The sequence below is a fragment of the Manis javanica genome, chromosome 14 (assembly GCF_040802235.1).
Source record: "Manis javanica isolate MJ-LG chromosome 14, MJ_LKY, whole genome shotgun sequence".
Taxonomy (NCBI): Eukaryota; Metazoa; Chordata; class Mammalia; order Pholidota; family Manidae; genus Manis; species Manis javanica.
This window is the reverse complement of record NC_133169.1, coordinates 10137526-10164786: the sequence shown is the minus strand read 5'-3', so window position 1 is coordinate 10164786 and position 27261 is coordinate 10137526. Positions and strand designations below refer to the sequence as shown.

The 27261-nt window shown below is 52.6% G+C and overlaps 3 protein-coding genes across 4 annotated transcripts; 2 read left to right on the top strand and 1 right to left on the bottom strand.

The window, feature by feature from the left end:
- Positions 1-1353: 1353 nt before the first annotated feature.
- UBQLN4 (ubiquilin 4) lies at positions 1354-15918 on the bottom strand. The gene is made up of 11 exons (XM_037016741.2): positions 15757-15918; positions 14095-14246; positions 13488-13705; positions 12640-12902; positions 10807-10965; positions 7051-7276; positions 5804-5943; positions 5225-5308; positions 4946-5061; positions 4556-4742; positions 1354-3157 (listed from the first exon to the last, which is right to left on the bottom strand). The coding sequence occupies exons 1-11, from the start codon at positions 15862-15864 to the stop codon at positions 3005-3007; spliced, it is 1806 nt and encodes a 601-aa protein (XP_036872636.1). The 5' UTR covers positions 15865-15918; the 3' UTR covers positions 1354-3004.
- A 935-nt stretch (positions 15919-16853) lies between these two features.
- LAMTOR2 (late endosomal/lysosomal adaptor, MAPK and MTOR activator 2) lies at positions 16854-19724 on the top strand. Its single transcript, XM_017673016.3, has 4 exons — positions 16854-17037; positions 17344-17506; positions 19215-19304; positions 19540-19724. The coding sequence occupies exons 1-4, from the start codon at positions 16970-16972 to the stop codon at positions 19594-19596; spliced, it is 378 nt and encodes a 125-aa protein (XP_017528505.1). The 5' UTR covers positions 16854-16969; the 3' UTR covers positions 19597-19724.
- A 1114-nt stretch (positions 19725-20838) lies between these two features.
- Positions 20839-26508, top strand: RAB25 (RAB25, member RAS oncogene family). Of its 2 annotated transcripts, none has more exons than XM_017673027.3 (5): positions 20839-21102; positions 23446-23641; positions 24866-25059; positions 25695-25775; positions 26051-26275. In XM_017673027.3, the coding sequence occupies exons 1-5, from the start codon at positions 21060-21062 to the stop codon at positions 26062-26064; spliced, it is 528 nt and encodes a 175-aa protein (XP_017528516.1). In that variant the 5' UTR covers positions 20839-21059; the 3' UTR covers positions 26065-26275. The 2 variants fall into 2 exon arrangements, with proteins under 2 accessions (XP_017528516.1, XP_017528515.1); XM_017673026.3 differs by having other exon boundaries at positions 20841-21102; positions 26167-26508.
- Positions 26509-27261: the final 753 nt, after the last annotated feature.

Genomic DNA, 27261 nt, shown 5'->3' with positions numbered 1-27261 from the left:
AGTTTTTCTCCTCAGCTATGTCCACTCTATTAAACTCACCTATTGGGATCTTAATTTCATTTATTATATTTTTCTAGCTAAAATTCCTAATTGGTCTTTTCCCAATTATGCTATGTCCGTTTTTGTAGGTTCAGGTCTATGCTGAAGTTTTCAAGCTTGGCTTTTATCTTGAAATACCAAGCAGTTGTTTTCATTTGTGTGGTAATTCCAGTGTGTGGGTCTATTGTCTGTTTGGTTCCAATTATATTGCCTTTTCTAGTAAATGACTAATTTTTGTTGTGGTTGATGTTGTATCTGAAAAATTACTGCAGTACTTTTTGAGGTCTAGGCTGACATTCCTCAAGATTTCTGCTTGCTTCTACCAAACATCTGGAGATGCTCGCCATCTGGGATCATCTCACTCCAGATCGGAGGCTTGAGAATTTCTGGACCACCCAGAATGGTGGGAGACTAGGCTGCAGAATGAGGAATGGTTTACTCCTGATTCATCCTTAGAGGCCGTAGTTCAAGTGCTGGGATCTTCATCAGCAACCCCTTCTTTAGCTGTTCCCAGTTTCCAACTTTTTGTTCCTCTAGCTCCCAGTCCCTCAAGATAAAAAACACAGCTTAGCTTCTCAGTAGTCTCTTCCCAACAGGCAAACTCCCCCAGGTCAGAGGCAGCTTGCAGGGCCTTCTTTCCTCTCTGGATTCCAAGCCAATCTTGTTGACCCTTTGGTGCTTTCTAAAATTCCTAGTTAAGAGTGTTGGTCTGAAACATCCAGTCTATCATTATCAGCAATGGAACCCCCCACTCATGGTTTATTCACATCACAGAACTCTAGTCCAACTCACTGCAGAAAAGGCAAAACCTCACAGATATGAGAAGACTTTAAGTGCAAACAATCAGTGGTAGAGTCGGCCAGGTTTAGCCTCAGAACTCAAGACTAAGAACTACTAAACTTTACTGCGTAAGATCTGGAAGCAAGGGTTTATTTTGTTTGGGCTTTTTTACCTCCAGTAAAGAGAGAACAGTCTTGCCCAAAGATCAAAGGATGCAAGTAACGACCCAGCCATCTCCCAACACCTTTGTTACATTCCTTTCCTAGCCCTGACCTATGGCGGTGGAAAGGTGGAACCTGATACCTTATGGTCAGGAGATGGGATATGAAAGAACACTATCCTTCCTAGCCCTGAACCGTGATTACGGCCATCCCCATGGTCAGTTATCCCTTAACTGTCAGTGTCTCCTGACACTTATGGTAACTGAACCCAACTTCAAATTCCTCTAGACTCCACCTTATAAAAAAAACCCTGAAACCAAGAAGTTGTCTTCAGTCAGCCTCCTCTCCCCAGAAATCAAACACCAAGACACCCTCACAACAAAGACCATGTCATTTATTTACAAAGGCCAGTGTGGGAGGTGGGGGAGGTAGGGAAAGCCACAGACATCCTCTCTGGATTGCTTGAGACCCTTTCCCACTTGGACAAAGTTCTGTTCCTCTTGCCTCCAAATTCTCATTCTTGGGGCCTGCAAGCAGCTGGGCTAAGCAGCACATAGGGGAGGTGATATGAGCCTCCTTTGTGCTCCAGCAGAGCAAGTCCAAGTCCAGATCAGGGCATCATTGCCATCCTCCTTTCCTTCCTCACATACAACTTTCTGACCTAGAAGGAAACAATGAAGAACTCAAAGGGCAGGGGTTAGGATGCCAAGGCCAGGGGCTCTCAAGGGAAAGAGCCCTCTAATATTCCCCAAAAGCAATGGGGGGAAGGTGACAGGGGTGCCGGTCATAGCCCTGACAGCATCAGGAGTACCCACACTACCCTTGCTTACCCAGCACCCAGAGTTCCAAGGGATCTAGCTCTCTGGGCTGTATGTATTCCTGCCCTAGACTGGCCCTTCTGCCTACTTCTCCCTGGTGGGAGAGAACTCTGAACCACAATCAACGAAGTATTCACCCTCCCATGTATGAGTGCACACATGCACCCAGCCACCCCCACACACATCCACTGCTGACAGACCCCAACCCCCTTCATGTCTTTTGAGGCGGGCTCAAATCAGTGGAATCTGGAGACATGGGCAGGTCTTGGGTTCATGGAAATGTGTGTGAGTGTGTAAATAAGCACATGTGTTTGAGGAAATGGAGTCAGTATAATCCCTTGTGAGCCATATCACTTAGCTTCATTGAGGCCTGTTCCTCAACTCCAATCCTATTAGCATCTCTAAGTCTTCCCTGCCAGGCCTGAGCCGGGACTCACCTGCCTAAAAGAGCAATCGGTGCTTCCACTCCCTAACTGTTAATTCCACCTTCCAAGCCTTCTACTCTGGCTGTTTTCTCCATTCCCTTCCTCCATAAAATCTCATCTCTCCCTCCTCTGCACCATCTCCACTGGGCTGGTCCAGGGCGTGCTCATTCCTCTTCTAGAGGGGCTGTGTCTCATCTCCCCCTTTAGGCGGAGAAGAGGCGTCTTCCTCTCCTTGGAAGCTCCAGCAGACCCCATGTAAAGGGCCTGGACGCAGTGACCAGATTAGGGGGTGAGGAGGAAAAGCCCAGCCTGTTTTACCTGCCCTCCTTCAGAGTACGAAATCCCAGCACTGGGCAGGCTGGAGGTGGGAGGGAATGGCGGAGAGAAAGAAGAGCGTTTCCAAAGTAAATATAAGACAAGCAAACCCTAGTGGTACAGATGGAGACCCTGTTCCAGTGAACCTTCAGCTTGGCACTGCCACCGAGAAGTCTGAAGACAGCAAAAGGTGGTTGTGGGGCAAGGAGGTGGGGCCAATCAACACAACTGTGACAGCTGTTTAAACAGCTCTGCTCAAGCAGGACCAGGAGAGAAGATTCTGTAAGAGATGTAGAAGTAAAACCAAAATTTTCAGACAGAGCTATAGGGTTGAGACCCACACCTCTACAGTCACCCTGCTCTCTGAACAGGACAAGGGGGGAGACAGAAGGGATGACAAGCTGCAGAGGATAAGGATTAACAGAGGAACCAGACGCTGGAGAGGCAGGAGGCATGGGCAGAAGGGTTAGGAGAGCTGAGAGCCTAGGAGTCTCTCGATAGCTGCATTGATGTCTCCTCCTGTGGCAATCAGGGCCTGCAGGTTGGCCTCACGATTGATGAAGCCCATGGAGTTGAGCTGCTCCAGTTGCTGCTGAAATCTCACTTCTGGCGTCTGCACCTGGAGAGGACAGGCCTGGTGAAATAGACCTGGAGGACTTACCTGAATGTGAGGGTTCATAATGGAGAGACGACCAATAGGTCTTCTCAAACATCCTCGGAGTCAACCAATGGGACAGGGAGGGGGAAGCTCAAATGGGACAAGGAGCCTTGGTCTCAAGTCACTAACCAACCACGTAATAAGGGAGGGGGTACCTTTCTTAAGATTTTAAAGTAACAAATAGGCCTAGATCAACCTATATCCCTAACTGCTTTCCATCAGTACTCTGGAGGTGTTAACAGGCACTCCAAAAGCCAAGTGCTCTGGGGTCGGTAAGATGCACGCTAAACACTCCCTCCAAACCCCTTCCAGCAGTCATCACACATATAGCCCTGTTAAAGGCCAGAGAAGGGCCCCAGGAAAGCAAGAACCTGTTTGTGTTTAACCAATTAAGAAACACAGTTATTGACAAAAAAGGCTTTTCATTTTTGACACTCCTATAAACATCTCCTGGAAATTTTTTCCCAGGGGATGTTTAGGAAGCACTAGCCTTGATGATGAACAGAAGACACTTAGAGCTGGAGGGAACCCAGCCACCACAGGCCACCTGGCTGTGGACGAGAGGCAAGTGCAATCCAGAGGAGAGACCAGGCTGAGTCACAGCACAAGGCAGCCAGGGGCCCCCAACATGCAGTGCCAAAGCCCTTTCCAGCGCTGCTTCTCGGCAGAGCACACGGGATTTAAGCTGGTCTGGGCCTTGGCGCTCACTTGGGCCGCATCCTCTCAGGGCCTTGCATAGAGCCGGGCACACTTTCTGTTTTTGCTGAAAGGCTTTCCCCACATGAGTCGTGGAGGCCAGAGAAAGGTTACGGGGTTCACCCAAGCTCCTCCCCACTCATTCACCAAACCCCTGGCCCTGACTTGGGGCCCTAGGTTCTTGTTGCTTCACCTCCCAGAATCCTCCTCTCCAGGCTCAGAGACAGAGGCTGCTTTAATAAGCAAAAGAATCCTCTGATATAAGCAGAAGTGATGTAACATAGTGGCTGAACTGTAAATTCTGGAGCCAGCACTCTTCAGTTTGTATCTTGGCTCTATTATTTACCAGCTGTGTGATTCTGAGCATGCCACTTAACCTCTCTGGGCTGCAGTTTTCCCCTTTGAGGAATCAAGGAAATGAACACTTACACATACACACCACTAGGTAAAGGCTACTACTATTCTCATCTCCATTTTACAGCCATGGAAACTGAATTTAGGGAAGATCAGTGATTTGCCCAAGGCCAGAAAGAGGCAGACCCAGATCCAAGGCCAGGTCTGGCTGACTCCAAAGCCTGTTCTGCTATCCCCATTCTCCTGCTACCCTTGATGCTGCCAGCACGGAAGCGGTGGTCCCAAGGCCCATCCCGCTGCCCCATGCACCTGTGAGTTTCCACTGGCAGCCAAAAGCTGGATCATCTGCTGCATGAGCTGCTGCTGAGCACTGGAAGCCCCTGTTGGGGAAGACGTGGCTGGCGGGGCTGGTGAGGAGGTGGGGGCCTCAGGCGTAGACCCAGGGTTGTTGCCTGCAGAGGGTGCTGGGGTCCGGGACATCCCAAAGGAGCCAAGGCTGCAGGCAGGAGAGACCAAGAGGTGGGAGACGGCTTCTGAGAAAGGGATGGAAATGTGAGATCCAGAAGGAAAAGCAGTTGGAGGAAACAGGAAAACCGACCCTCAGAGCCACAATGGCTGCTCAGAAAATGGCAGGAGAGGTTGCAGGCTGAAGGGGAGGAGTGGCCAGGACCTTGTTGCCCACCTGTCCCCCGTCCTCACCTGGGTACCAGCCCAGGGGCCTCGGTCTGCAAGGTCTGCAGTCCCTGCTGGATCTGCAGCAGCGCCTGCATGGCGCGGGGATTTGTAAGGATGGAGAGTGACTCTGGGTTCTGCATCTGGTGGGAGACAAGCAGAGAAAGGCAACGGGAGGTGGCAAGAGACCAGAGGCAGCCTAAGCCCGGAGTCCAGGGGTTCTGCCCCCTCCCTTAACTTCCACCTGTTGGGTTTTGCAGTCCACCCCTTACCCTCAACCTCCGCCCCTCTAGACTCCTTACTCACCTGCTGTAGGAAGACTGGGAGCTGCAGGCGGAGCTGCTCCTGCAGCTGGGGGTTCCCCGCGAAGAGCGGCACGTTCACCATCATCTGCCAGGGTGAAGGTAGGAGTGGGAGGCCTGGGCCTACCCACCCTAAGAATTCCCCCACAGCCTCAGTCTCCCTCGGCACCCCTACCACTGTAGGAAATCTGTCCAGCTTTTCCAAGGATCTCAGCCTAAGTGGAACAGTGAGAGGAAATGGAACTACACTCTGAGCAATGATGAGTATCAGGCGCCAGGCTGCTCAGCCCCGGGTCTGACGAACATAACCAACATTTCTGAGCCCAGAGTGCTTACGATGTGCCATGCCATGTGCTGAGCATTTCATATGTATGCATTTGTTTAATCCTCCCAACTCTGTGAGGCAGAAACTATTGTTAATACTATTTCACAGGTGAGGAAACTGGGAAGTTAACTAGCTTGCGCAGCTCACACAGCTAAGAGGGCGCAGAGCATGAGATACACACCCAGCCAGTCTGGCTTGCGTGTTTCGCCCACCGCAAGTAACTGCCCCCACCACACTCCCCTCGCGTCAGCCCCGCACCTGAGCAGCGAAGTCAGGGTTCTGGGCAAGTGTCTGCATCATGCTGCGCATGTAGGGGGCTGAGATCACGTTCTGCATCAGCTGGGGGTTCTCAGAGATCTGCTGGAGCAGGGCCTGCATTTCTGGGCTATTGAACATCCCTAAGACAGGGAGGAATGAACAAACAAAACAGGAGAAAAGGGATCCAGATGAAAACTAGGGGCCTCACTTCAATCTGCCTTACTTCACACACTGAGTGGTTACAAAACTCAGAAAGGCTTGGTAAAACGGGCACCCAAGCACCAGGGCATGGGTTCAAGTCTCTCCTGACTCCGAGGTTGCCTCATCCTGCTTTTTGGTCCGGCCCCTTTCCCATCTACTCCGCTAAGGACGAGCCATTTGGAAACTGGGTCTGATTCATGCCCCTCTTGACTGGTTCCTGCCACAAGCTCAGATAATGTCACAGTTGGAAAGGATTTGACTAAAGGTCACCTAGATTAATGGTTTTTACACTTGTCTTAGCAGAAGAGACCCTTTCCTCAAACCAGATCTCACTCAGAAACCACGTAAGTCAATGGTCTGGTTGGAGCTGGGGCAGGGGGCCTGGAGCCTCTCCCATTTGGTCCTCCCTCATCCTGGAGATGGTCCAGACCCCCCAGGACTCCAGAGCACAATTTTAAAACCATGCATCAGATTCAAATCCCTTATTTTATAAAGAAGGGAACTGAAGCACAGAGAGGAGAAGGGACTTTCCCAATCAAGATGTCCCCCATGATACAGAGAAATCAGGGCATCTACCAAAGACATCCCCAGGGTCCTGTGTACAGTCATCATCCAGATAAATGGGGCATCCCCAGGGTTGTGCAGTGCATAACCTGTTCTTCTGTCTACGGCAGCTCTGCACATCCCTCTCCCCCAGCGTCACATCTGCATGTCCCCAGCTCTTCCCTTATTCTTCTCCCACGCCCACCTTCCCAGTCTGACCCATTTATGCTGGACAGTACCAGTGGTGCCGAAAGACCTTAGGAGGTGGGACTGGTTATTCATGTGCCATTACTTAGGTCACCCCGGGGATACCAGGATGTGGCCAGAACCAACCCTCACCCTCTGAAGGGTGGAGCCACTACCCACTTGGCAGTCTCCTCTGTGGCTTCAATACAGTCTCACCTCTGTCTTCAATATTCAGGAGCAGTGTGAACCCCATTCAGTCCTGGGGCAGAGGGACTGCCCTGGTGACCCCACTAAGCTCCTTCCATCCTAGGACATACCTGACCCCAGGCTAGCCGCATTGATCCCAAAGGGGTTCGAGACTGTCGGGTGCACCTGGCTGGTCCCCGATCCTCCGGTGCCCTCCCCACCGGACCCGGGGGCCTGGGAGGTGGGGGGCGAGGGGCTCCAGGGGTTAGGGAGGGGCTCTCGATTCTCAGTCCGCAGAGGCTGGGAGGACGAGCTGTCGGAGTTCCCGGCCAGGGAAGAGAAGGGATTGTTGCCAAACTGGGGGAGGGAAAGGTTTTGGGTTAAGGACTGAAACAAATCAGGGACAAGGGCTAGGCCCTTTCTTTCCTCTCACCTAACAGCCTCCCCTTCCCCAGGAAAGGGAGAGAGAGCTAAGACCTTAGAGGTCCTCAGCTCAATTTCTGGCCCCACACTGGGCAGCTTCACCCTTGTCCTACAGGGTGAGAGCCAACTGATGCCAATGACTGGGTAGCTGAACCCCTCAGATAGCTGAAAATTTCCCATCGCCCCTGGTAGCTCTATATATTTGGTCTCTAGACTTCTCTGTGCCCCACAGTCATTTATACACACCCTTCCCATTGGGTAGCAAGATACTTGTTTTCCTTAGACATTTAAGGGGCAGAGACAATGTTGGTTTCAACTTTGTCCCCGCCACCCTCCGACACTAGTAGGTGCTCAATAATTGCTGGCTTGATGGGAGCTGGCTCTCTGCTTCAACTCTGACCTGCCTCCAGCTTCCCCCTTCCCAGTCACCCTGGTCCAATTCTAATCCCGACCCTCCCCCTCACTCCCTAGGCCCCCTAAGTGGCTTTCTGTCCATCCAGGCACACCACAATGGAGCCCCTCAGTGAGCACATCTTGGTGGGCGTGCCCTCCCTAGGCCTCCCCCTGTCCCCCTAGCCAAGCAAGCCCCTCACACTGGACGCTTGAGCTCCACAGTCCGCCTCAGTACCAGCCTCCTGACCGTTACCTGGGATTGTCTCAGGGTCCACACCCCACTGTACGGTATGTTGCCCAAGGCAGCCCTCATCCTCCTCCCTCTGGACCCACCAGCACACAGGAAAGATGTCTGTCCATGGGGTGTGCTTGCTGGAGGGGTCCAGGCCAGTGTTCCCGTGCTCAGCCTCTCTCTCCCTCTCCCGAGTTCCCAGGTGGTTCTGACCTAAGCAGGAGGCGTGTCGGCAGCCTCAGTCCCCCCACCCCCACCATGGGGTTTCACATCCACTCACTTTTCCTGTTTATTCAAAGTGGGTCATGGGGACCAGGGCTGACCAAGGGCTCTTCTGCTCTGAGCTGTGGTTCCTTTGCCTCACCAGATGCCTGTTCAGATAACGGGGCTAGCAGGCCAGGGTTCAAAGACCACAGCTTCAGTCATTGTCTCTGCATCAGATTTCCTGTTCTGGTAACTTGCCTAGCACCCAACCGCACCTAGTTCTGGGCCCTGCTTTGTTCTTCTCGGTACACCCTAAGGACTGAATCTCTTCAACCCCCTCTGGCGATACCACCTGCCATTTATTGAGCACCTACTATGTGCCCGGCATATTTATTCTAATGTTGACAATATCCCTCTAATATACCAGTTCTCAAAGTGTGGTCCTGGGACCCCTGCAAGGTTTAAAACTGTTCTGTAACTAACTCTAAGATGCTCTATGCCTTTTTTACTTTCATTCTTTCATGAGTATTCAGTGGATTTTTCCAAAGGCTACATGACATGTGTTATTGCAACAGACTGAGTGGCAGAAGCAGATCTGAGCATCAGGCTATCTTGCAGAAAGTCAGACATTAAAGAGTCCCACAAAAATGTAAAACAAGGCCGCTCTTTTCTCCGAAGTTTTGTTCTGGAAAATAAAGTTCTTTTTCAAAACAACATGTATTTATGCTGAAGTGTAATGGATTTACTGTTATTTTTAAATGAATTAATAAATACTCTTTATAATTTGTTTTAATTCCAGATACAATAAATATTGATAGATCTAACTCATAAGAAAAAAAGCTCTTCAGGGTCTTCAGTCATTTTCAGGTATATAAAGGGGCCCTGAGACTAAAATGATCGAGAACCGCCGCCATAATATACCGCCTCCATTTTGAAAACCAGGAAGTAAAGACTCAAGAGATTAAGCAACGCCCTTAAAATCGCACCACCAAGCAGGTTTGTTATGCCAAATGCTATGTTCTTTTGCCCAAACCAGTGGTTCCCACAACTTAGTGTCCATCAGAATTGGCTGGAGTGCTTGTTATGAGCCTTATCAACTACTTGGATTTCTTATTAACCAGAGGCATGCATTACTTTGATATATATTTTTTAAATTAAATACTTAGAAAAATAAACAAAAAAATCCTTTAAAAACTCATCGTTGATCCCTACAAGCGCTTTCTAAAATTTGAAAGAGCAATGCCAAGAATAAGGTGGGGCGTTTACTCTTCCAGGTGCCCAGACTTAATTAAAACAATGTGGTATCTGCGGGGACACACAGACCAGTGGGACCAAGTAGGGTGAGCAAGACACAGGCTCGTTGGTGGTGACTTGGTGAAGCACAGAGGGATGAACAGGGAACCCACTGGGACAGCGGAGGCCACTCAGGATAGGGTGCTTTTTCCCTTCCACAAGGAAAGACTAATGTGAGATTCCCACCTCCTACCTGGGCACTGGTTAGGGGGGTGTGTTCAGTTTGTGAAAATCCACCAAGCGGTACTCTTATGATATGTGTACCTTTCTGCAACTATGTTATTTTTCAATGAAACATTAATGAATGTTAAAAAAAAAAAGTTAAATATTATATGAACAGCACGATACCACTTCCATAAGGTTTAAGACTATGCAGAACAATTCTGGAGATTATTTGTGGATACATATATTGGCAATAAAAGAATCATATAAACACCAACTTTAGGGTAGTGGTTAGCTCTGAAGAGGGAAAGAAAGGAATAAGATGGGGTTGTGGTTTGTGAAGACTGCAATTCTAGCTGTAATGTCTTATTTGCAAATAATAAATATGTCTAGGAAAATATATAAAATACAACATCAATTATTTCTGGGGTAGAAAGGAGGCAGCTAGGAGATGGAAATAGAAGGATTCCTTTTGTATGCTTCTGTTGAACTTGAATACATTTTCATACTTTTTAAAGGCCCTTTTGCTTACTCTGTGTAATTAAAAAATTTTTTAAATGTAAATTTGTATAATGTATCTAGTGTAAATTATACCTTAAAAAAGAACCAAAAAGGCACTGAAACTATATATGGCAACATGTTAGGGCAACATGGATATAAGAGCATGCTGTATTTTTATCTCTACTTGTGTATTTGGAAAGAATTCATAAAGCATTTTTAAAACTGCATAGTCCCAAGGCCTGATTCCAGAGATTGAGTCAATAAGCTCAAAGGTGGGGCCCAGGAACCTCATTATTAACAAGCTCCCCAGGTGATTCTGATGCAGGTGATCCGTGGACCACACTTGAGACACACTGACCAAGGTCGGCTGTCTGACCCCAGGCCTGGCCCACAACCTTTGAGCCCCTCGTGCAAGAAGTTTGTCAGAAAATCAAATCCCTTGGACACTATGCCTCCCCCACTTCCCTAAGGAACTCTGCTGTCTTCTGCCCTAACACTCAGACTCATGCCAGTTGGACCGTCCCTGCCTATACACTGTGGGAACTGCTTCCATGCCAAGGCCCACCCTCAGGGGCCGGGGAAGGAAAGAGGAGCAAACAGCACCCCAGCCTTGCTGGGGCATGGGGTGAGGGAATCCCCAGGCCAGACAGCCCGCCCACAGCCCAGCCTCCGGCCCCACCTGTTCCCGAGCGGCACTGAACATGGGCTCTTGAATGTCCGTGTACATGCGGCGAAGGGCATTATACCCTCCGGGGATGCTCTCCAGGTTGCTCAGGGCCCGGTCCTGGTTCCGCATCATCTCCTGCATCATGGCTGGATTCCGAGCAAGCTCCATTGTCTGGTGGAGAGAGAGACAAGGTGGGGCCCAGGAACCAGAGGAGCACCAAGCCTGGAACAGGATGGGAGCTGAGGTGGGGTCTGCAGAGGACCAGAGTCCGGGGCCCTGGAACTGCCCCACAGTGGCAGAGAGTAGGGTGAACTGGACTTCCTCTACTGTCATTTTGGCTCCAACTCTGCCTCCCTGTGGGTATTCCGGTTGGCTTTTCCTAGTGGGGTACAATGATCCCAGATGGGGTGAGGCAGCAGCTCCCCTCCCTCAGTTTCAAGGGGTCCACAGAAGTGTCAGGGAGCACAAGAAACTGAATAAGAAAGGACGCAAGAAAGGGGAAGAAGCAGAAGAGAAAACTATCATCTACTGAGCATCTATTACATACATATGCCGGGCTAAGTGACTTATAGAATTCAAGTCATTTAATCCCCACAATAATCATGCCTGGTAGATATTTCTGTCCCTATTTTACAGATGAGAAAATAGGCTCAGAGAGTCACTGCTTGGGGACAAACAGTGCGTTAGTGGTTTCAAGGCCAGGTTGGTCTGTCTGACCAAGGCCATACCGTAGTTCCTGGTAAATGACTCAAGGATTCAAGCTAGAAAGGAGTCAAGCTGGGAGAGTGTTACCTGTACCCTCTACCCCCCACCCCCAGGTCTTGAGAAACACTGGGGATGAGGGCTTTCTCTTTGGAGCCTAGGTGAACTTCTGGGGGCTGCAGTGCATGAGAGAGAAAATGGGCACAGCTGCTTCTTGTCCCCATCCACCTTGGAAGGCATTCCCTGTTCTTTCTCAGATTTGCTCCACACTTGTGTCTGCTAAGATGCCTTTATGTCACAGGGCTCTGGTCTCTTATCTAACAATTTATTCATTAAGAATTTAGTGGGGACTCTCTTGTCTCCTCCTGGCTTAAGCCTGGAGCTCTGTCCTCTCTGTTTCTCTCTAAATAAAAGCCTCTGCTTTGCTCTCCTAAAAAAAAAAAAAGAAAGAAAAAAAAAGAATTTACTGAGTGACTATGCCCCAGGCCCCATTCTAGACAGTGAACAAAATGCTTGCAAATCCTTGTTCTTATGGAACTTACGGTGCATCCAGCACTCGTGTCCATAGCTCTACTGAGATCATCTATCCCTGTCCCCTGGTGGCCTGGGCCATGAGATGAGCTCCCAAAGGCGAGCACAAAACTCCTTCCCTGGGTCTCCCTTACCCACTGGTCCTGTCCAGTCATAAAGCTCCCTGAACACCCTACTCCCTTTCACTCCCAGGCCTTTACACTTGCCATCCCTTGGCCCTGAATATCCTTGTTTTTCTTCTTCCAGTTCATTCTTCCTCTTTGGGCTCTCAGCTTGGGTGACACTTCCTCTAGGAGGCCTCCCCTGAGTCCCAGGGAAGGGTCAGGAGCCCTTCTCATGCTCCTAGGGTAACCTGTGACTAGTTCTATCACTGCACTGACCACACTGTATTATAATGGCCTGCTTACCTGCTCGCTCCCTTTGAGACCAGTGTTCCTGGAAAGCTAGGTCTGTGTCTTTTCACCACTACACCTTCAGTGCTCAAAACAGGCTGCTGAACGAATGAGCATGAAGTCAAGGTAGGACAAGGCAAGCAAAGGGATGGACAGGGCCCGGCTGGGTGCCAGGTGTCCTCCACCCTCCAACATACCCCCGATCTTCTCTGATACCCACCTGCCTCATGAGTTCCGGGTTGTTGAGCATGTGGCTGATCTCAGGGTTCCGCTCCATCAGCTGCTGCATCTGGGGGTTGGCCATGATCATGTGGCGCATCAGATCGGGGTTAGACATCATGTCCTGGACCAGGGGGTTCTCCATGATCTGCGATAGCATCTCAGGATTGGACATCAGCTGCCTCTGCATCTGCTGCTGCAACTCCATGAAGTTGGCAGAGCCCAGGCCCAGGCTGCCCAGGCCTAGGATGCCCCCAAAGCCAGCTGTGGAGAGGAGGCAGGGTCACGATCTGCCCCAAGACCCTGCCCCCACCTGGCCAGAGCTACTGAATTCAGGTCTCCAAGATAAGCCTTGTCTGCTTCTCACATCTCCCTCCAATTGTTCCCATTGCCTAGCCCTGATCCCCTGCTGGCAAAGAGATGTGGACCTACTCGACTAAGACCTCGTGGATGGCAGAGGCTCAGAAGTGGGCACAGGACCAAGCCCAGAGAAGGCAACCAGTAAGGGCCTGTTGAATGAATAAATATCCCCAACTGGCTACTGCTGGACCCACATATTCTCCAAATTCCAATATCCTCACTCATACAGGGGAGTGGACTCCCCCCATCCCCAGTCTCTTCCTCCCTTCCCTCCCTCTCTTAACATTTATCCATGCTCCCCTCTTCTGGGAAGCCCTCACAAACCATGTTTCCCCCCTGCTTGACTCAAGTATCAATATCTGGAACCCTATATCCTAGGATCCTCTGTGCCCATCGGACCAGGAACAGGGGCCATGTTTCTGCCTTCTCGTGGCTCCCCCCCACCAACCAGCCCAAAACAGGACAGTGCCCACCTCCCCAGGGGCTTACAGAGTATGGATGCAGTAGCACTGGGAGATCCCTCCCCAGCCCCTGGGGAAGGGCCCCCCCCACTGCTCCTCCGGCTTCCGCTGCCAGCATCCGAAGTGGCACTGCCAGAGGTGGATGGCTGGGCAGGGGTGGCGGGGGAAGCAGGCGTGGTGGAGGGCGCTGAAGCAGGGTCTGGAGTGGAGGGGGGAGACGCAGTGGCAGCAGCTGGATCTTGAGCCCTGAGGACAGAGAAAGAAAAGTCCTAGTTGAAGTGAACACAAGAGGGAAGACAATGATCTCTGAGTTGGCAGAGCAGCTGCTGTCCTAACCCCAGCCTCCTCCCAAACAGCCCTGAGGTGGGGGTGGGATGATACGCGGGGGCAGCCAGTAAACCAGACAGAGGAGGGAGCAGCTAGTATCATCTGTCTCCAGAGCATTCTGGGAGAGGTAAGTGAAGTTCATTTCCCCTGCATGGGAGACCACAGTGCTGCCTGGCAGTCCATCCTAGAGCCCCCTTCCCGGGCCTTGGCCCAGGCCCTCTCCCTATAGGTGAGGGAGAGCGACACAGCATCAGACAGCGGAAAAAGAGGCCCAGTCAGAGCTAGGCCTGCTCCTCTCCTGAACTTACTTCTGAGGGGTCTTGATGACCAGATGGACAGTGAGCCCGTCCTTGATCCCATGCTGGTTCAGCGTGTCCCCATCTTTGAGGATCTTGCCTGCGAAGATCAGGACCAGCTGATCCTGCTGAGCCTTAAACCTCCTGGAGATTTCCTCTTTGAACTGTGATCAAGAGGCAGAGGTCACTGGGGAGGCTGGCTGGGCTCCACCCACCAGGGACCCTGCCTCTTCTTCAAGAGCCCCTGCATTCCCTTGCTCCCCACCTCTAGCCGTGGGGGGGTCCCTTCCGCAGACTCCACTCCATCCCTCCAGCTACAATAAGCAGCATCTTTGTTAACCAAGGAGATGGACCAGTAAGACTCCTCTCCCAGTTCTTCCCAGGGTCCCCCTCCCAGAAAGCCCTTGCTATCTGCCACTTCCTCTTCAGTACCTCCCCCATTCCCCTTCCCTGCGAGGATTAGCCTGGGCAGCTCTCTCCATCCCATCGCTTTCAACAGCCTTGGACCCAGGCCCTGTCTGCCTTCAGCCTTCTCTTCTCAGAGCCAAGTTTCTCTCCTATCCTTATTCTCAGCATTTTGGTAACAACCACAACAAATACATCCCAGTTATTTATAACACTATGTACAAGTTAAGAGTCTAAGTCCCATAAAATACACATGAATTACTATCTCCATTTTAAAGATGAAGATCAGAGCATTGGGTAACCGGCCCTGGGCAGACTGGAACTCAGGCCATGACGCCAAAGCCCAGGCTCTTAACCAAACAAACTGCTTCTCAATGCGAGCTGATTTCAAAATTAAATTTGCAGGGAAAAGGATTTAAATTCTGGAATGTAGTCACTGTATGGCGCGGAGCGGTGATGGCACTATAGACTGACTTGGGGAAGAGTTAGAACCCCCGAATCTATCAGCCTTTCCCCAAAAAACAAAACTTACAGTCTAAGTAGAATCAGTACACTTGTTAGGCAAAGGCAGCTTCCAGATCCCTCCCTTTCAACCAGCTGGCCTAAGCCCCGCCTATGTGAAATTCTGGAGCAGCCACAGGGGGGTGGCGAACACCGGCAGTATCCTTCGTTCACTCATTCAACACATTTTTATTGAGCACCTACTGCACCCTACGTAAATCCCAGAGGGGTTGAGAACCAAGTGTAACCACATCGATGGGAAAGAGTAGGAACGAGCTGGTCGGGGGAACTCCTCGCCCCACCGCCCGGGCGTCAGAGACCGCGGGGCGTCCTCGGAGGCACACAGTAGGCGCCGGGAGCTCACCGCCCGCGCCCGCACCTCCGCCCGCTCTCCCGGCTCAGCACCTTGCCCGGCCCCCACTGCTTCGGCGCCTCGAACCCCGAGGCGCACGCTCCGTTCAAACCGAAGGTCCTTCCCCCTTCCCTGTGCAAGGTGTTCCCTCCCCGCTCGCCACCACGCCCCCAACCCAGGCCACAAGGCAACCCCGGCCTTCCTTCCCCAGCTCGCGCCAGACTCCTCCAGATTACCCTCGCAGGACGCCCCCTACTCGTCTCTCCTTCCCTCCGATTCTCCGAGCGCCCGCTGGGCCCCCGCGCTTCTCTCCCCGGCCCTCCCGAATGCCCGACGATAGCCGACTCGCCCCCCCCACCTCTCCGCAGACCCCTCCTCCGCGCTCCCTCCCATCCCACCCCCGCCACTCGTACTACCTCCTTGACCGAAGCTCGATCGCAGATCACGATTTCCTCCTTGTCCTTGGGGGTCTTGACGGTGACCCGAATGGGGGGCCTCGTCTCCGCCCCGCTCGGCTCCGCCATGCCGCCGCCGCCACCCGGCCGCCCGCCAGCCCGCCCCGGCTCCACCTCCTCCCCGCCCGCCCGGCCGGCCGGGCTCGGCTTCGGCGCCTCCAACACTCCCCTCTTCCCTCCCTCCCCAAGGCTTCACCGCCCCCTCCGGACCAGCCGCAGCCACAGCGCCCCGGGCGGACCGGGGGGGCCACTGCAGCGGAGTCCGCCCAAGGCCGAGCCCGGGGTCCCACAGCCCGGACAGGGCCTCCCTAGGCGAGTGCCTTGGTGGGGCTCTGCAGAGGCGGGGGAACGAGCTCCCTGCGAGAGACCACCGCCCATCCCAACCTGCCCAAGCCGCGCAAAGGTTCCCTGCGGCCGAAAGCTGCCCCTTCCTCTCCGCGGGCAACTCCCGCTCCAGGACAAAGGACTTTCTGTGTCGCCGTTTTATCTCAGTTCCCTGTGATAACTGGCCTTTCTGGAGAAGCCCAAATCCTTTCAAGGCCTGAGGCCTCTCCCCACTTGAGAGGTTGAATTTTCCCACTTCTAGATGTCCACCTAAGATCTCATCTCTACAATTGACTCTGTTCCTCGACCGTCGTGGCCTGAATGAAGTCTCTTAAGTCCAGAGACCTGGGTTTTGCCTGCGTGGCCTTTCTGAGCCTTGCTTTCCTCAGTAGTATTTATCTCATCTCACGAAACTGCATAACGTAGAACATTGTTTTGAAAAATAACCAAAGGTGTGCCTGACAAATACAGGGACTTTTTTTTTTTAATTGATGAATCGTGGGCTGCCAACTGGATATGATGACTTATCCCTCCCCGAGAGACTTAAATGTCCTTCCAGACCGCCACTATCATTTCATTCCCGCTCTTTTCCCCCATAACCGCATGGTCTCGGTGAAAAGGTGAACTATAGTTCCCAGGGTGCCTCTCGAGGCCATGAAAAACTTCAATTCCCAGTGATCCCCGCAGTGGGGGCGGTGCTGAGTCAGCGCCACAAAAGACAAGCCAAGAAACTACAACTCCCAGGGTGTTCCGGAGGAGGGCAGCCGGACTACGGGAAGCGGCAGGCGGAGGCCGGCTGGAGGCAACTCTGGGATCTGGGTGTGGAAGCCCAGTGTTAGGAGTCAGAGGCATGCTGCGTCCCAAGGCTTTGACCCAGGTGCTTAGCCAAGCCAACACTGGAGGTGTCCAGAGCACCCTGTGAGTGCGAACCGAGGACCCGAGCGGCGAGCACTGGAGTGGGGCTGCGCGCGGCCCTCCAAGGAAGGGGTGGGGAAGGATCTCCAGAAAGGGAGGAGGTGGAAGAAGGGGCAGTAGCTCCGGAACCTACCTGGAGGGCCCTCTTGAAAAGGGAAACCGACGCGCCGGGTGCTTGGAGCAGGTTCCAGGACACGCTCAACCCAGACGCTTGCTTTCTATACGCCCCAGTGGCGGGAGTTGGGATGGGATCCCAGGCGTTTTAGTCCCCGTCCTGAGGACGTCGATTCCCTTCCCGTCCCTCAATAGGCTGCTGAATAACGAGGGGTCTCTGCTTGCCTACTCCGGTTACGGGGATACGGACGCCCGAGTCACTGCGGCCATCGCCAGTAACATCTGGGCCGCCTACGATCGGAACGGGAACCAAGCGTTTAATGAAGACAATCTCAAATTCATCCTCATGGACTGCATGGTATGGAAAGGGGAGCTACTTCCTCTCTCCCCTCTAGGGGATCCCCTGGGGGCGACCTGGACCCAATGCAGAATGGTTGGAGAGGCAAGGACAGGATCTCCCGAAGATTACTAAGTTGGTCTGCGGCAGCGTTTATAATAGGCAGGACCCTGTTAATCAAGTGGTGGTGAGGAAGGATCCCTGGGCGGGTGGTCTGACTGGGTTTCTGGTCTCAGCTGGCCACTTGCTATTTGTTGAACCTTGGGTATGTCGCCTAACCTCTCTGAGCCTCCTTACCACATCTCTAAGGTGGAAAAAATGATTCCCACCCCCACCAACACACACACAAACGTGCATACTCACAGGATTGTGAAGATCAAATGAAAAAGTAGATATAAACTGTAGAATAATGTGCAAGCACAGACTCAGAAGCATGGCAGTTTCCAGACCCTAGTTCCATCCCTTCAGTTTACAGAGAAAGGAGATGAAGTCCAGAAAGGGGAAGTGGCCATTAGATTTAACTCCTTAGAAACAGAAACTGTCTCACTCATTTTTGTATCTGTTTGGTCAACAAATTTTTAGGTCCTTGCTGTGTTCTCGGGACCAGAAAAAAAGCTGCAAACAGGACAGACAATTGCTGCCGTGATGAAACTTACAGTCTTACATATATATGCCTTAAAATAAAGTAAAATATGTTATGTAGGTTTAAAAAGTAGTGTTAGGTATTGAAAATGCTATGGAGAAAAAGTAAGGAAGTGAGAAGGGAGACATGTAATAGAGACAATCTCACTGAAAAGGTGACATGTCATCAAAGATCTGAAGGAAGTTGGCAAGTCACATGACTGGGGAAGAACATTTCAGACAGAACAGTAAGTGCAAAGGCCCTGAGGCAGAATGATGCCTGGTCAGGGATCAGTAGGTTAATGTGGATAGAGTGGCATGAGAATGGGGAGGTTAGTAGATGCAGCTAGAGAGGCAAGGAGTGCAGCACCTGGTTTCCAGCACACAGTGGATACCTGGTGAAAGTTGGCTGAACCCAGTTGAAAAGGCCTAGGAGTGAACTCTCTAGAAAGGATTTCCAGTGTAACTCAACTGCCTACTCCTCCACCCCCACCCATTTCCATTCAACTGATGACTCCTACTTGGTGTCTAGCCTAGAGCTGGCTATAGGCGATGGCTTTCAAACATTTTGACTACACCCCAGCCATAAGAAATATAATTCAGAGCCTAGAACACACATAGACCCACTAAAACAAAAGCTTCATGAAGTACTTTCCTTACTACATGCAATGCATATCATTTCTCTTGTTTTTCCTTTAATGCTGCTTAAACTCTTTAATTGATCTAACCCTGGGATTAAACCTGCAATTTGAAGAACGTTACCATGGGAAAAGAGGAGAAATACAAGTTGGGTCACTACTCTCAAGGCACTTACAATGTCTTTGGGGTGAACCCATAGTAATAAAATCACCACCAGGGCAGCCCTTTGTAGATAGTGAAACTCCTTCCAGTGTGCTGGCACGCTCACCAACTGGGGTGAGGTGGGGGTTCCAGAAAGAGAAAGTGAGTTGCTGGGAGGTTGAGTTTCCCATAGTAACTTGGTCAGTGGGTGGTTGTGCTGAGCCTGGAATATAGTCAAGATAGAGAAAGAGAGAAGTCCTTGGGGAAAGAGGGGGCTGAGGGTGCCCAGCAGGACACCACATCCCATACATCACCTCCCCCCCCCCAGGAGGGTCGTGTAGCCATCACCCGTGTGGCCAACCTTCTGCTGTGTATGTACGCCAAGGAGACCGTGGGCTTCGGAATGCTCAAGGCCAAGGTGTGTATGTGCTCGTCCCTCTACCCTGGGCCTGGTCTTGTGTTCCATCACTGTGCCCACTCCCACCCTCACCTTCCTGGAGTCCTCGTGTCACCCGGTGCATGTCTGATGTGGGCCAACTCTCACATCAGGCCGAGGCTGGGGGCTGGGTGCTCAGCACTGGGAGGAGAGCTGGATTTGGGATCCCTCTAGTGGCAGGCCTTGTGTGGGACTCATTTCTCTTCCCCTCCCGCAGGCCCAGGCCTTGGTGCAGTACCTAGAGGAGCCCCTCACCCAAGTAGCAGCATCATAATGGGCCTTGGTGGAAGTTGGGGTCAGAAAAGATAGATGACCGTTTGGAGAGGTGGCATCCCCTGGGAAAACTGGACTGTGGGGGGAGGGAAAACCTTTGTGTTTTCCACGAATAAACTTTAACTCCTGTCTTGTGTCTTGGCTGCTTTCTGGGATGGGAGGAAGCAGAGGACACAGAAAGGAGCAGGGATTGCTTACAAGATTCTTCATGTTCTACAAGGATGGCTTTCCACCCACTCCTTCACCATGACCTCCAACAACCAAATGGTGTTTGGTGGTGGTGGTGCCTCGGCAACCCCAGCTTCTCCAGCAACGTGACTTCACCTGGCCCCTGCTGCTCAGAGCAGAATCTTACCCACCTGGCTGGCAAAAACTTGGGCGTGAGCTCAGAGGAGCAAGGGGCTGGTGGGGGTCATGGACAAAGAATATAGGGTCCTGGGATTTCAGTGTCCTTCAGTCCCAACTTTGGTGTTGGGGTGCCATTTCTACTCTTGGGGTTGGGAGGGTGCCCCCTAGCTGCCTACAAGGGTCCACCCCTTTCCTCTTCACTCAGGCATTCACATGCTCACCCTCTCTAGATCTTGAAGGTCTTTGCAAGATGGGAGACCTCAGGTCCTGGGGAGGGGCCAGAAGAAGAAACCCAGAGACCCTCATCTCCAGATCTGGCCCCTCACCCCATCTGGCTGTTTCTGCCCCAGGTATCCCACTTCCCAGTATCCTTAGAACAGGTCTGGACAGGCAGCTACTAGCCCTTTTCCCAGAGCTATATGAAGGGACACATCCCAGGGAAGAGGCAGGTGGCAAGTTCCAGCTCCACCCAGAGCGACAAACTGCCCATCCCAGGCCCTGGGCTGTCAGGGAGGAGCAGAAGTTGCTGTATCCAAAATGCAGCTCCCAGAACTACACTGCAGCAGGGTGGCTGGCCTCCCATTAGTCCCAGCCCCTCCCGCCAACAGCCCTTCCTCTGGTGCCCCCACTTATCCCTCACCCACCACCACCAGAGGCTTTCTGCTCCTTGAGAGGTTATTTCTCACTCACTGGTGGCTGCGCCCCCCTGGCCACAGGTCCCAGGAGCCTAGCAATGCACACTCAGTCCTCAGCCAGCCCCTGGAGCCAGCTCTCTGGCTTGCGGGAACCCAGGCTGAGAGCAGACACCCAACCTGTCTAACCTGTCTGACGTCATCATCTCTCCACCCACCTGAGCCCCAGGTCTCCAGCCACCCCGCTCTTCCTGTTCCCAGCTTCCGTCCTCTCAGCTTCCTTACAGCACCCCCGCCTGCTGGAGCCAAGCCTTCCAGGGCCCTGCCTAGCTCAATCCTCTGGCTGCAGTAGTTTCTTTACCCCCAGTGAGAGGAGGGGCAGATCCAGGACTCTTGAGAGCTGAGGGTTTGAAGGCATTGAACCAACGCATAGACCAGTCACCTCTGTCCCCGAAGACTCTTGCACCCTCCATGCAGAGCCAAGATGGGGAACGGAACTGAGGATGATTATAACTTTGTCTTCAAGGGTGAGTTGGGGTCCATAAGGAAAGAGGAAGCCTGAGAGAGACCCAGAAAGAGACCACAGTCTGTTTTCTTATCGCCTACCGGAACCCCCTGCGGCTCATCATTCCTGTAGATAAGAAAGCAAGCTGCAGGGAGTGGGGGAGGGTCTGGTTACTGGGGGAAAAGTCCTGGAGCTGCCAGAATGCTCAACAGTTGTAAAAAACATTGTTGCTCACCCCTTTATAGTGCTAGTATATAGGCTATTTTGCCTCATTCCTAAGGGAAACCCAAATCCCTAGGAGTAGTCTGCCACTGCAGCACAAGAGATGGAGGTCAGACTTCAGAGAGGACTTCCCTCCTGAGAAGAGGGGCAACAAGCAGACTTTAGAGGAAGAAAGTCATCTTTCTGGGTAGATGTACAGGAAAGGAAAGAAAGGAGAGCTTTATCCCATCATAGGGCTCCGTGAAGACATAAGGAAGAGGTAATGAATTGGGAGCAGGGTCTAATAGAATCCAGAGAACTTTTAAGGCCATGGCCTCGTCTTCTTTCCCTCAGAAGACCCCTGAGGTCCAAATACCAGGCACTGAATCCAGGCTGTCCCTGGAAGTGGGCATGAATCTTTGTTGTTCCTTTATCTCAGCCCCTGGGTTTGGCCCCACTATTGTTCCCCAGCATGCGGTGCCACCCCCACCCTTGCCTCCATTCCTCCTTCAGGGCGGGGCTGGCTGGCAGAACTGTGGTTCCCTGTCCAGCCACTCCACCCGGCCGCCTCTCCCAGCCTCAGCCCCACCCTCACTTAAGCTGGGACTCCCAGGCACTTGGCTTGGAGAACCTGAACTCCCAGCATGTTTCCCAGGAAGGGGAGACAGGGTAAGGGTTAGCAGGAGTCTGGGACAGTACCGCTGCTAATAACTATCATTTACTGAGCCTCTAGTATATGCCAGCCACTACTTCATCAGTCACTACAGCAACCCCCAAGAAGGTATCTTCCATTCTGAAAGCATCAGGTCAGGAGCCAGACTAGCTGAGTTCAGATCCCAGCTCTGCCACCTACTAGTGATTGCAGGGTGGGGTCTCCAGAAGCAGATACTGAGAAGTTTGGGGTGTAAGGTATTTATTATGCATGAACACTAGTAAAGGAAGGGGGTGGAAACAGCTTTAGAGAGATCTCAAACTGTAGTGCAGGGTCACACAGCCTTGGCCAAGGGCGATCCCCTCACCTTGCTGGGGCACGGGATGCAGGGTGCCCAGGAAAGGCAGGACCTCAGGTGAGGCTGCCCTCTGCACCAGAGGCAGATGCTGAAGGAGCTGTCAGCTGACTGCACTCCCTGCAGCTGGGGGCAAGTCCTCAAAGGCAAATCTGGGCAGCACACCTCCGCTACCCTGGCTGTGTTATATGGTGCAAGTCATTTTAACCCACCATGTGCCTCCTTTTCCTTGTCTGTAAAAGTGGGATGATAATAATAATGTACTTGCCTCATAACATTATTGTGAGGGTTAAATTAGTTAATATGTATAAAGCCTTTAGGATGGTACCTGGCACATAGTAGGCACTCAATCTATGTCTCCATTTTATTTATATCTCCATTTTACAGAAAATGATGGGACCGAGTAAGTAGCTTAGAAATGGTCACAAAGTCAGTACTCAAACCCAGGTCTATCTGACTCCAAAGCCCTTGCCCTGAGCACCTTTTGGGCCTAAGGATAGAGCTGGCAGCTCACCCACTGGGAGGGATGAGACGGGGAGGAGGTTCCAGGAGGAGAGGTAGGAACACAAACACACACACACCCATACTTGTCCCAGCTCTTTCCTGCCCTACACAAATAAGCATTTTTTAAGTTAGAGGGGCCTTTACAGATTTTATAAACAAGGAAACTGAGACCTAGAGAAGGTGAGTCACTTGTTCAAGATCACATAGCTAATCAGAGGCGAAGTGGGGACCAGAGCCCAGAAGATGTGGCTCCCGTGGCACCAGCCTGCACTCCCAGAACCACCCTAGGCGGCCTCCTCCGATCCTGGACGCTCATTCAGGGTCTGTGCAATCTGTGGGTCATACGTATATCAGCCCCCACCCATGCCCCTGAACACCAACAACCACAAGCAGCCATAGTCATTCCATCACCAGAAATGCAGGCTGACGTTGCAGCCATGTCTCAACAGCCCAGGCTTAGAACCCTGTAAGCCCCTTGGCTGCCCGGGATGGATGCATTGTGCAGAGATGCAAACCCATCTCTGCTGGGAGACCTGGCTCCCTGCTCAGCTTTCTGAGCTCAGTTCCCTTTTTTGACCGGCAGACTCCCCAAGCTCAGGTGGGCTCGGGGCCACTCTGACCTGAGCTCAGCCCTCATCCCTCTGCTCCTTCAGTGGTGCTGATTGGCGAGTCAGGCGTGGGGAAGACCAATCTGCTATCCCGGTTTACGCGCAATGAGTTCAGCCACGACAGCCGAACCACCATCGGGGTCGAGTTCTCCACCCGCACTGTCCTGCTGGGCACCGCTGCTGTCAAGGCTCAGATCTGGGACACAGCTGGTTTGGAGCGGTACCGAGCCATCACCTCGGCGTGAGCCTGGGGCCAGGGGACTGCTGGGGTGTGGGGCTGCTGGGGAGGTCAGGGCACTCAGCAGTGCGCTCCCTGGTGGACTCACAGGATGCCATGGACCAGCTCAGGAGACCCAGTACTGCGAGCCACACCCAGCCCTACGTAGGACACAGTGATACTGACCACTGGGCCTAAAACCAGGAGTCACTGCCACCACTTCCTAGGCCTTTGCTATATGCCCAGGAAGGTACAAGGCTCTTCACGTTGGGCATTTTCTGTAGTCCCCAAAGTTTCACGAGAGTAAGGTGCTGTAATTCATCCCTGTCTAAGTGCATGGAGCTTGAGGCTCGAGCAGGTGAGATCAGGGTGGAGCTGGGAAGCGGACAGGCCCAGGATCGAGAGTGCCCCTCACTTCTGCACAGTGAGATAAGTTTGCACTTGGCAATCTTCACCATTTAACCACAAACATGAAGGGCTGGACTCCTCAGCTGCATTTTACAAAGACTCAGAGGACAGAGGAATTTAAACCTCCTGACACCACATGCAGAGCCTCTCTCCCAGTCAGTGTCAGGCCAAGTGTAAGGAAGGGGGTCTGTGTGTGTGTGGTGGGAGACAGCAGCTGCCAGGGGACAGGAAGCAAGGGTCAAGGGCGATGGGAGCACACACTCATCACTCTTGGACAGTCACTTGACCTCTTAGGAGGCTCAGCTGACATCAGTACAATGGGAATACTTAGATGTCACCAGTCTAAAGAAGCCCTATCTAATTCCAGGAGTGAGGCTGGATATTTACAAGGATGTCTCCGATGGTCAACTCAGGGACTGCTATTTATGGGAGGAATTTAGCTGGTCCTAGAAAAATGGCCACAAGAGAAAAGAGGGCACTGTGGATCAAGGAGGCATGTGAGGAAGATCTTGGAGGTAGGGCCTCCAGGAGGCTGATCTTGACCAGAGCCCAGCTATGTGTTGGTGGACAGCAGGGCCTAAAATCAGAACAAAGGCCCTGAGGAAGCAGAGGGGCTAGGCAGGAATGAGAGCGAGTGGTTCTAGAGAAGGGAGGTGAGTCCTGCAGGGGTCCAATACCAGTCTCCCTGGAGGGTTCACAGCATCAAGCTTGGGCTCCCGCCTGGATTTGGGTCCCTGGACCCCAGTTTCATATTTCTCCATCTCTCGTGCTCATCTCTGGCTTCTTGGCTCGAGGGCTCTGCTCTGAGGTTGCCTCCGTCCATCCCTCTACCCCACCCAGGTACTATCGTGGTGCAGTGGGGGCCCTACTGGTTTTTGACCTAACCAAGCACCAGACCTATGCTGTGGTAGAGCGCTGGCTGAAGGAACTCTATGACCACGCTGAGGCCACTATCGTTGTCATGCTCGTGGGTAACAAGAGTGACCTCAACCAGGCCCGGGAGGTGCCCACTGAAGAGGCCCGCATGTTCGCTGGTGAGAGCCCACCATGACCCCTGCAGCCCTGCCCATGCCATCCCAGCTCCTGCCTCCCCAGCCCTGCTCCCACCCTAGGGCTCAAGCCTGGACTTCCTCTACAGGGTCCCCCCTACGTCCATCCTCTCTCCCCCAGAATCTCCCAGCCTTTCTTCTCTGTGTCCCTCATTAGGTCCCACCACTTGCCCTGAGGTTGTCTTTTGGGGAAGTTATTAATTCATAGTTGATTTTAAGACAGCCCACCCTGCAGTGCTCAGATACCCTAAGTGTAGCAGGCATGCTTCCTTGACCATCTGCAGTCACACTTGCCCCAGCAGTTTTCTGGAGTTTAAAGGCAGCAGAATATAGTGACAAAGGCACAGGCTCTGGAGACCCGTTGCCCAGCCTCACATCTCTGGGCCAGATGTCGGGCACCAAGCAAGTTCTTCGTTCATCCCTTCCATGTTTCTGGGCTTCCATTTCCTCTTTGAAAAAGGGATAGCAGTGAAACCATCCTCACAGGTGGTTCTGAGGATTAAATGAGCTACACATGACAAGGATTTAGCACATAGCAAATGTACATACTAAACATTAAGTAAATATTAGTATTATTGTTTTTGACCCCACAATTAATGGTGTGTTTCCTTTCCTGTCAGAAAACAATGGGCTGCTATTTCTGGAGACCTCAGCCCTGGATTCCACCAATGTTGAGCTGGCCTTTGAGACTGTCCTCAAAGGTTAGAGCTCCTGCCTCCATTTGGTACCCCCACCCCACCCCTGAGGCTTCTGTGGGCAGTGGTAGGAATGCAGGCAGTCAGCCCTTGCCCACCCCAGCTGATGCTGAGCCCCTCTGTGGGCCCCCAGCCCCCTTAGAGCCTCCCTGAGACCCACTGCTCAGCCTGGAGCTTAGGGTAGGAAACAGAAGGCCGCGTTTCCCCGGGAGCTGAGTATTAGTCCCTCTCCACCCAGGTAAATAGAAGGTCCCGGGTGCTCAAAGTGCATTTTCTTCCAGGAAAATCTCCTTGAAGTGTGGCCACCCCCATTGCTCTGAAAGGGGCATGCAGTGGGTATATGGGGAGAGTGGGATCCGGATCTTCTTCTGACCTGATCACTGCCCTCTGCCCTCAGAGATCTTTGCCAAGGTGTCCAAGCAGAGGCAGAACAACACCCGGACCAATGCCATCACCTTGGGCAGTGCCCAGGCTGGGCAGGGGCCAGGCTCTGGTGAGAAGAGGGCCTGTTGCATCAGCCTCTGACTTTGGCCAGCCCCCACTGTGCCCCACTGGCGTTCTGATGCCCCCCCCACCAAGCTCCAGGCCCTTTCCCTGCCCTGGGGTCCCAGATGTCAGAGTGGCTAGTTCCCACCTCACAGCCCCACAGAGCTCTGAGGCCTCCACGCCCCCACCACGAATCTCTATTATCTGTCTGCTCCCTCACCAAGCCCTCAAATAAAGCTGTTTTGTATCAATGCCTAGCCTCCTGCTGCCCCGTCTGTGCCTCCCCTTCAACTCAGGCCCCTCCTCTGAGTCCATGTTTCCCTCCGCCTCCCTCCATCCTCCCCACCATACCCACTGCCCCCCAGGGCCAGCTGCCTCTGGAGTCCTGTGGTCTGGGGACAGCGCCAAAGGGGTGGGAGGTGCCCGCCCTTCCCTCTGCCAACCCCCAAGGCAGGTGGGGGAGGGCAGACAGCATGGCAGAGAGGGGTATCTGGAAGGCCAGACAAAGAAAAGCATCGGCAGGCACCATCTGGTGCCGAGGGCCCTGGTGCCAAGAACTGAGGTCACTCCAATGCCAGGGGTGAGGGGAGGAGGTGGGTGGGGAGCGGATTTAGAGAGGATGGGGAGTCAGGGCCAGCCCTGTCTGTGTGTGCTGGGGTCAGGGGGTAAGCCTGGGAGGTGGAAGGTCCAAGTCTTCGATCCCTAACCCCAAAGAGGGGGTGATGTGGTATGCACGGATGGATTGACTCTGGTGTGGATGAGTGGGTAAGGTCTTAGCTCTCTGCCCTGGCTCCATCGAGCCCAGACATTGGCTGTCTAGGGTGGAAGGAGGTCTGATGGTACCCCCAAGGAACAGAAGGTGGTAAATGGGGAGAAAAGAGAGGGGACTGAGTGTTTAAGAGACTCAAGAAGGGAGCCATGGAGAACAGATAGGAGGAGCCATCCACTTCCTGCAAGGTGGGCAGGGGCCCCCAGAATTACCTGGGGAATACCTCCAGCTACAATC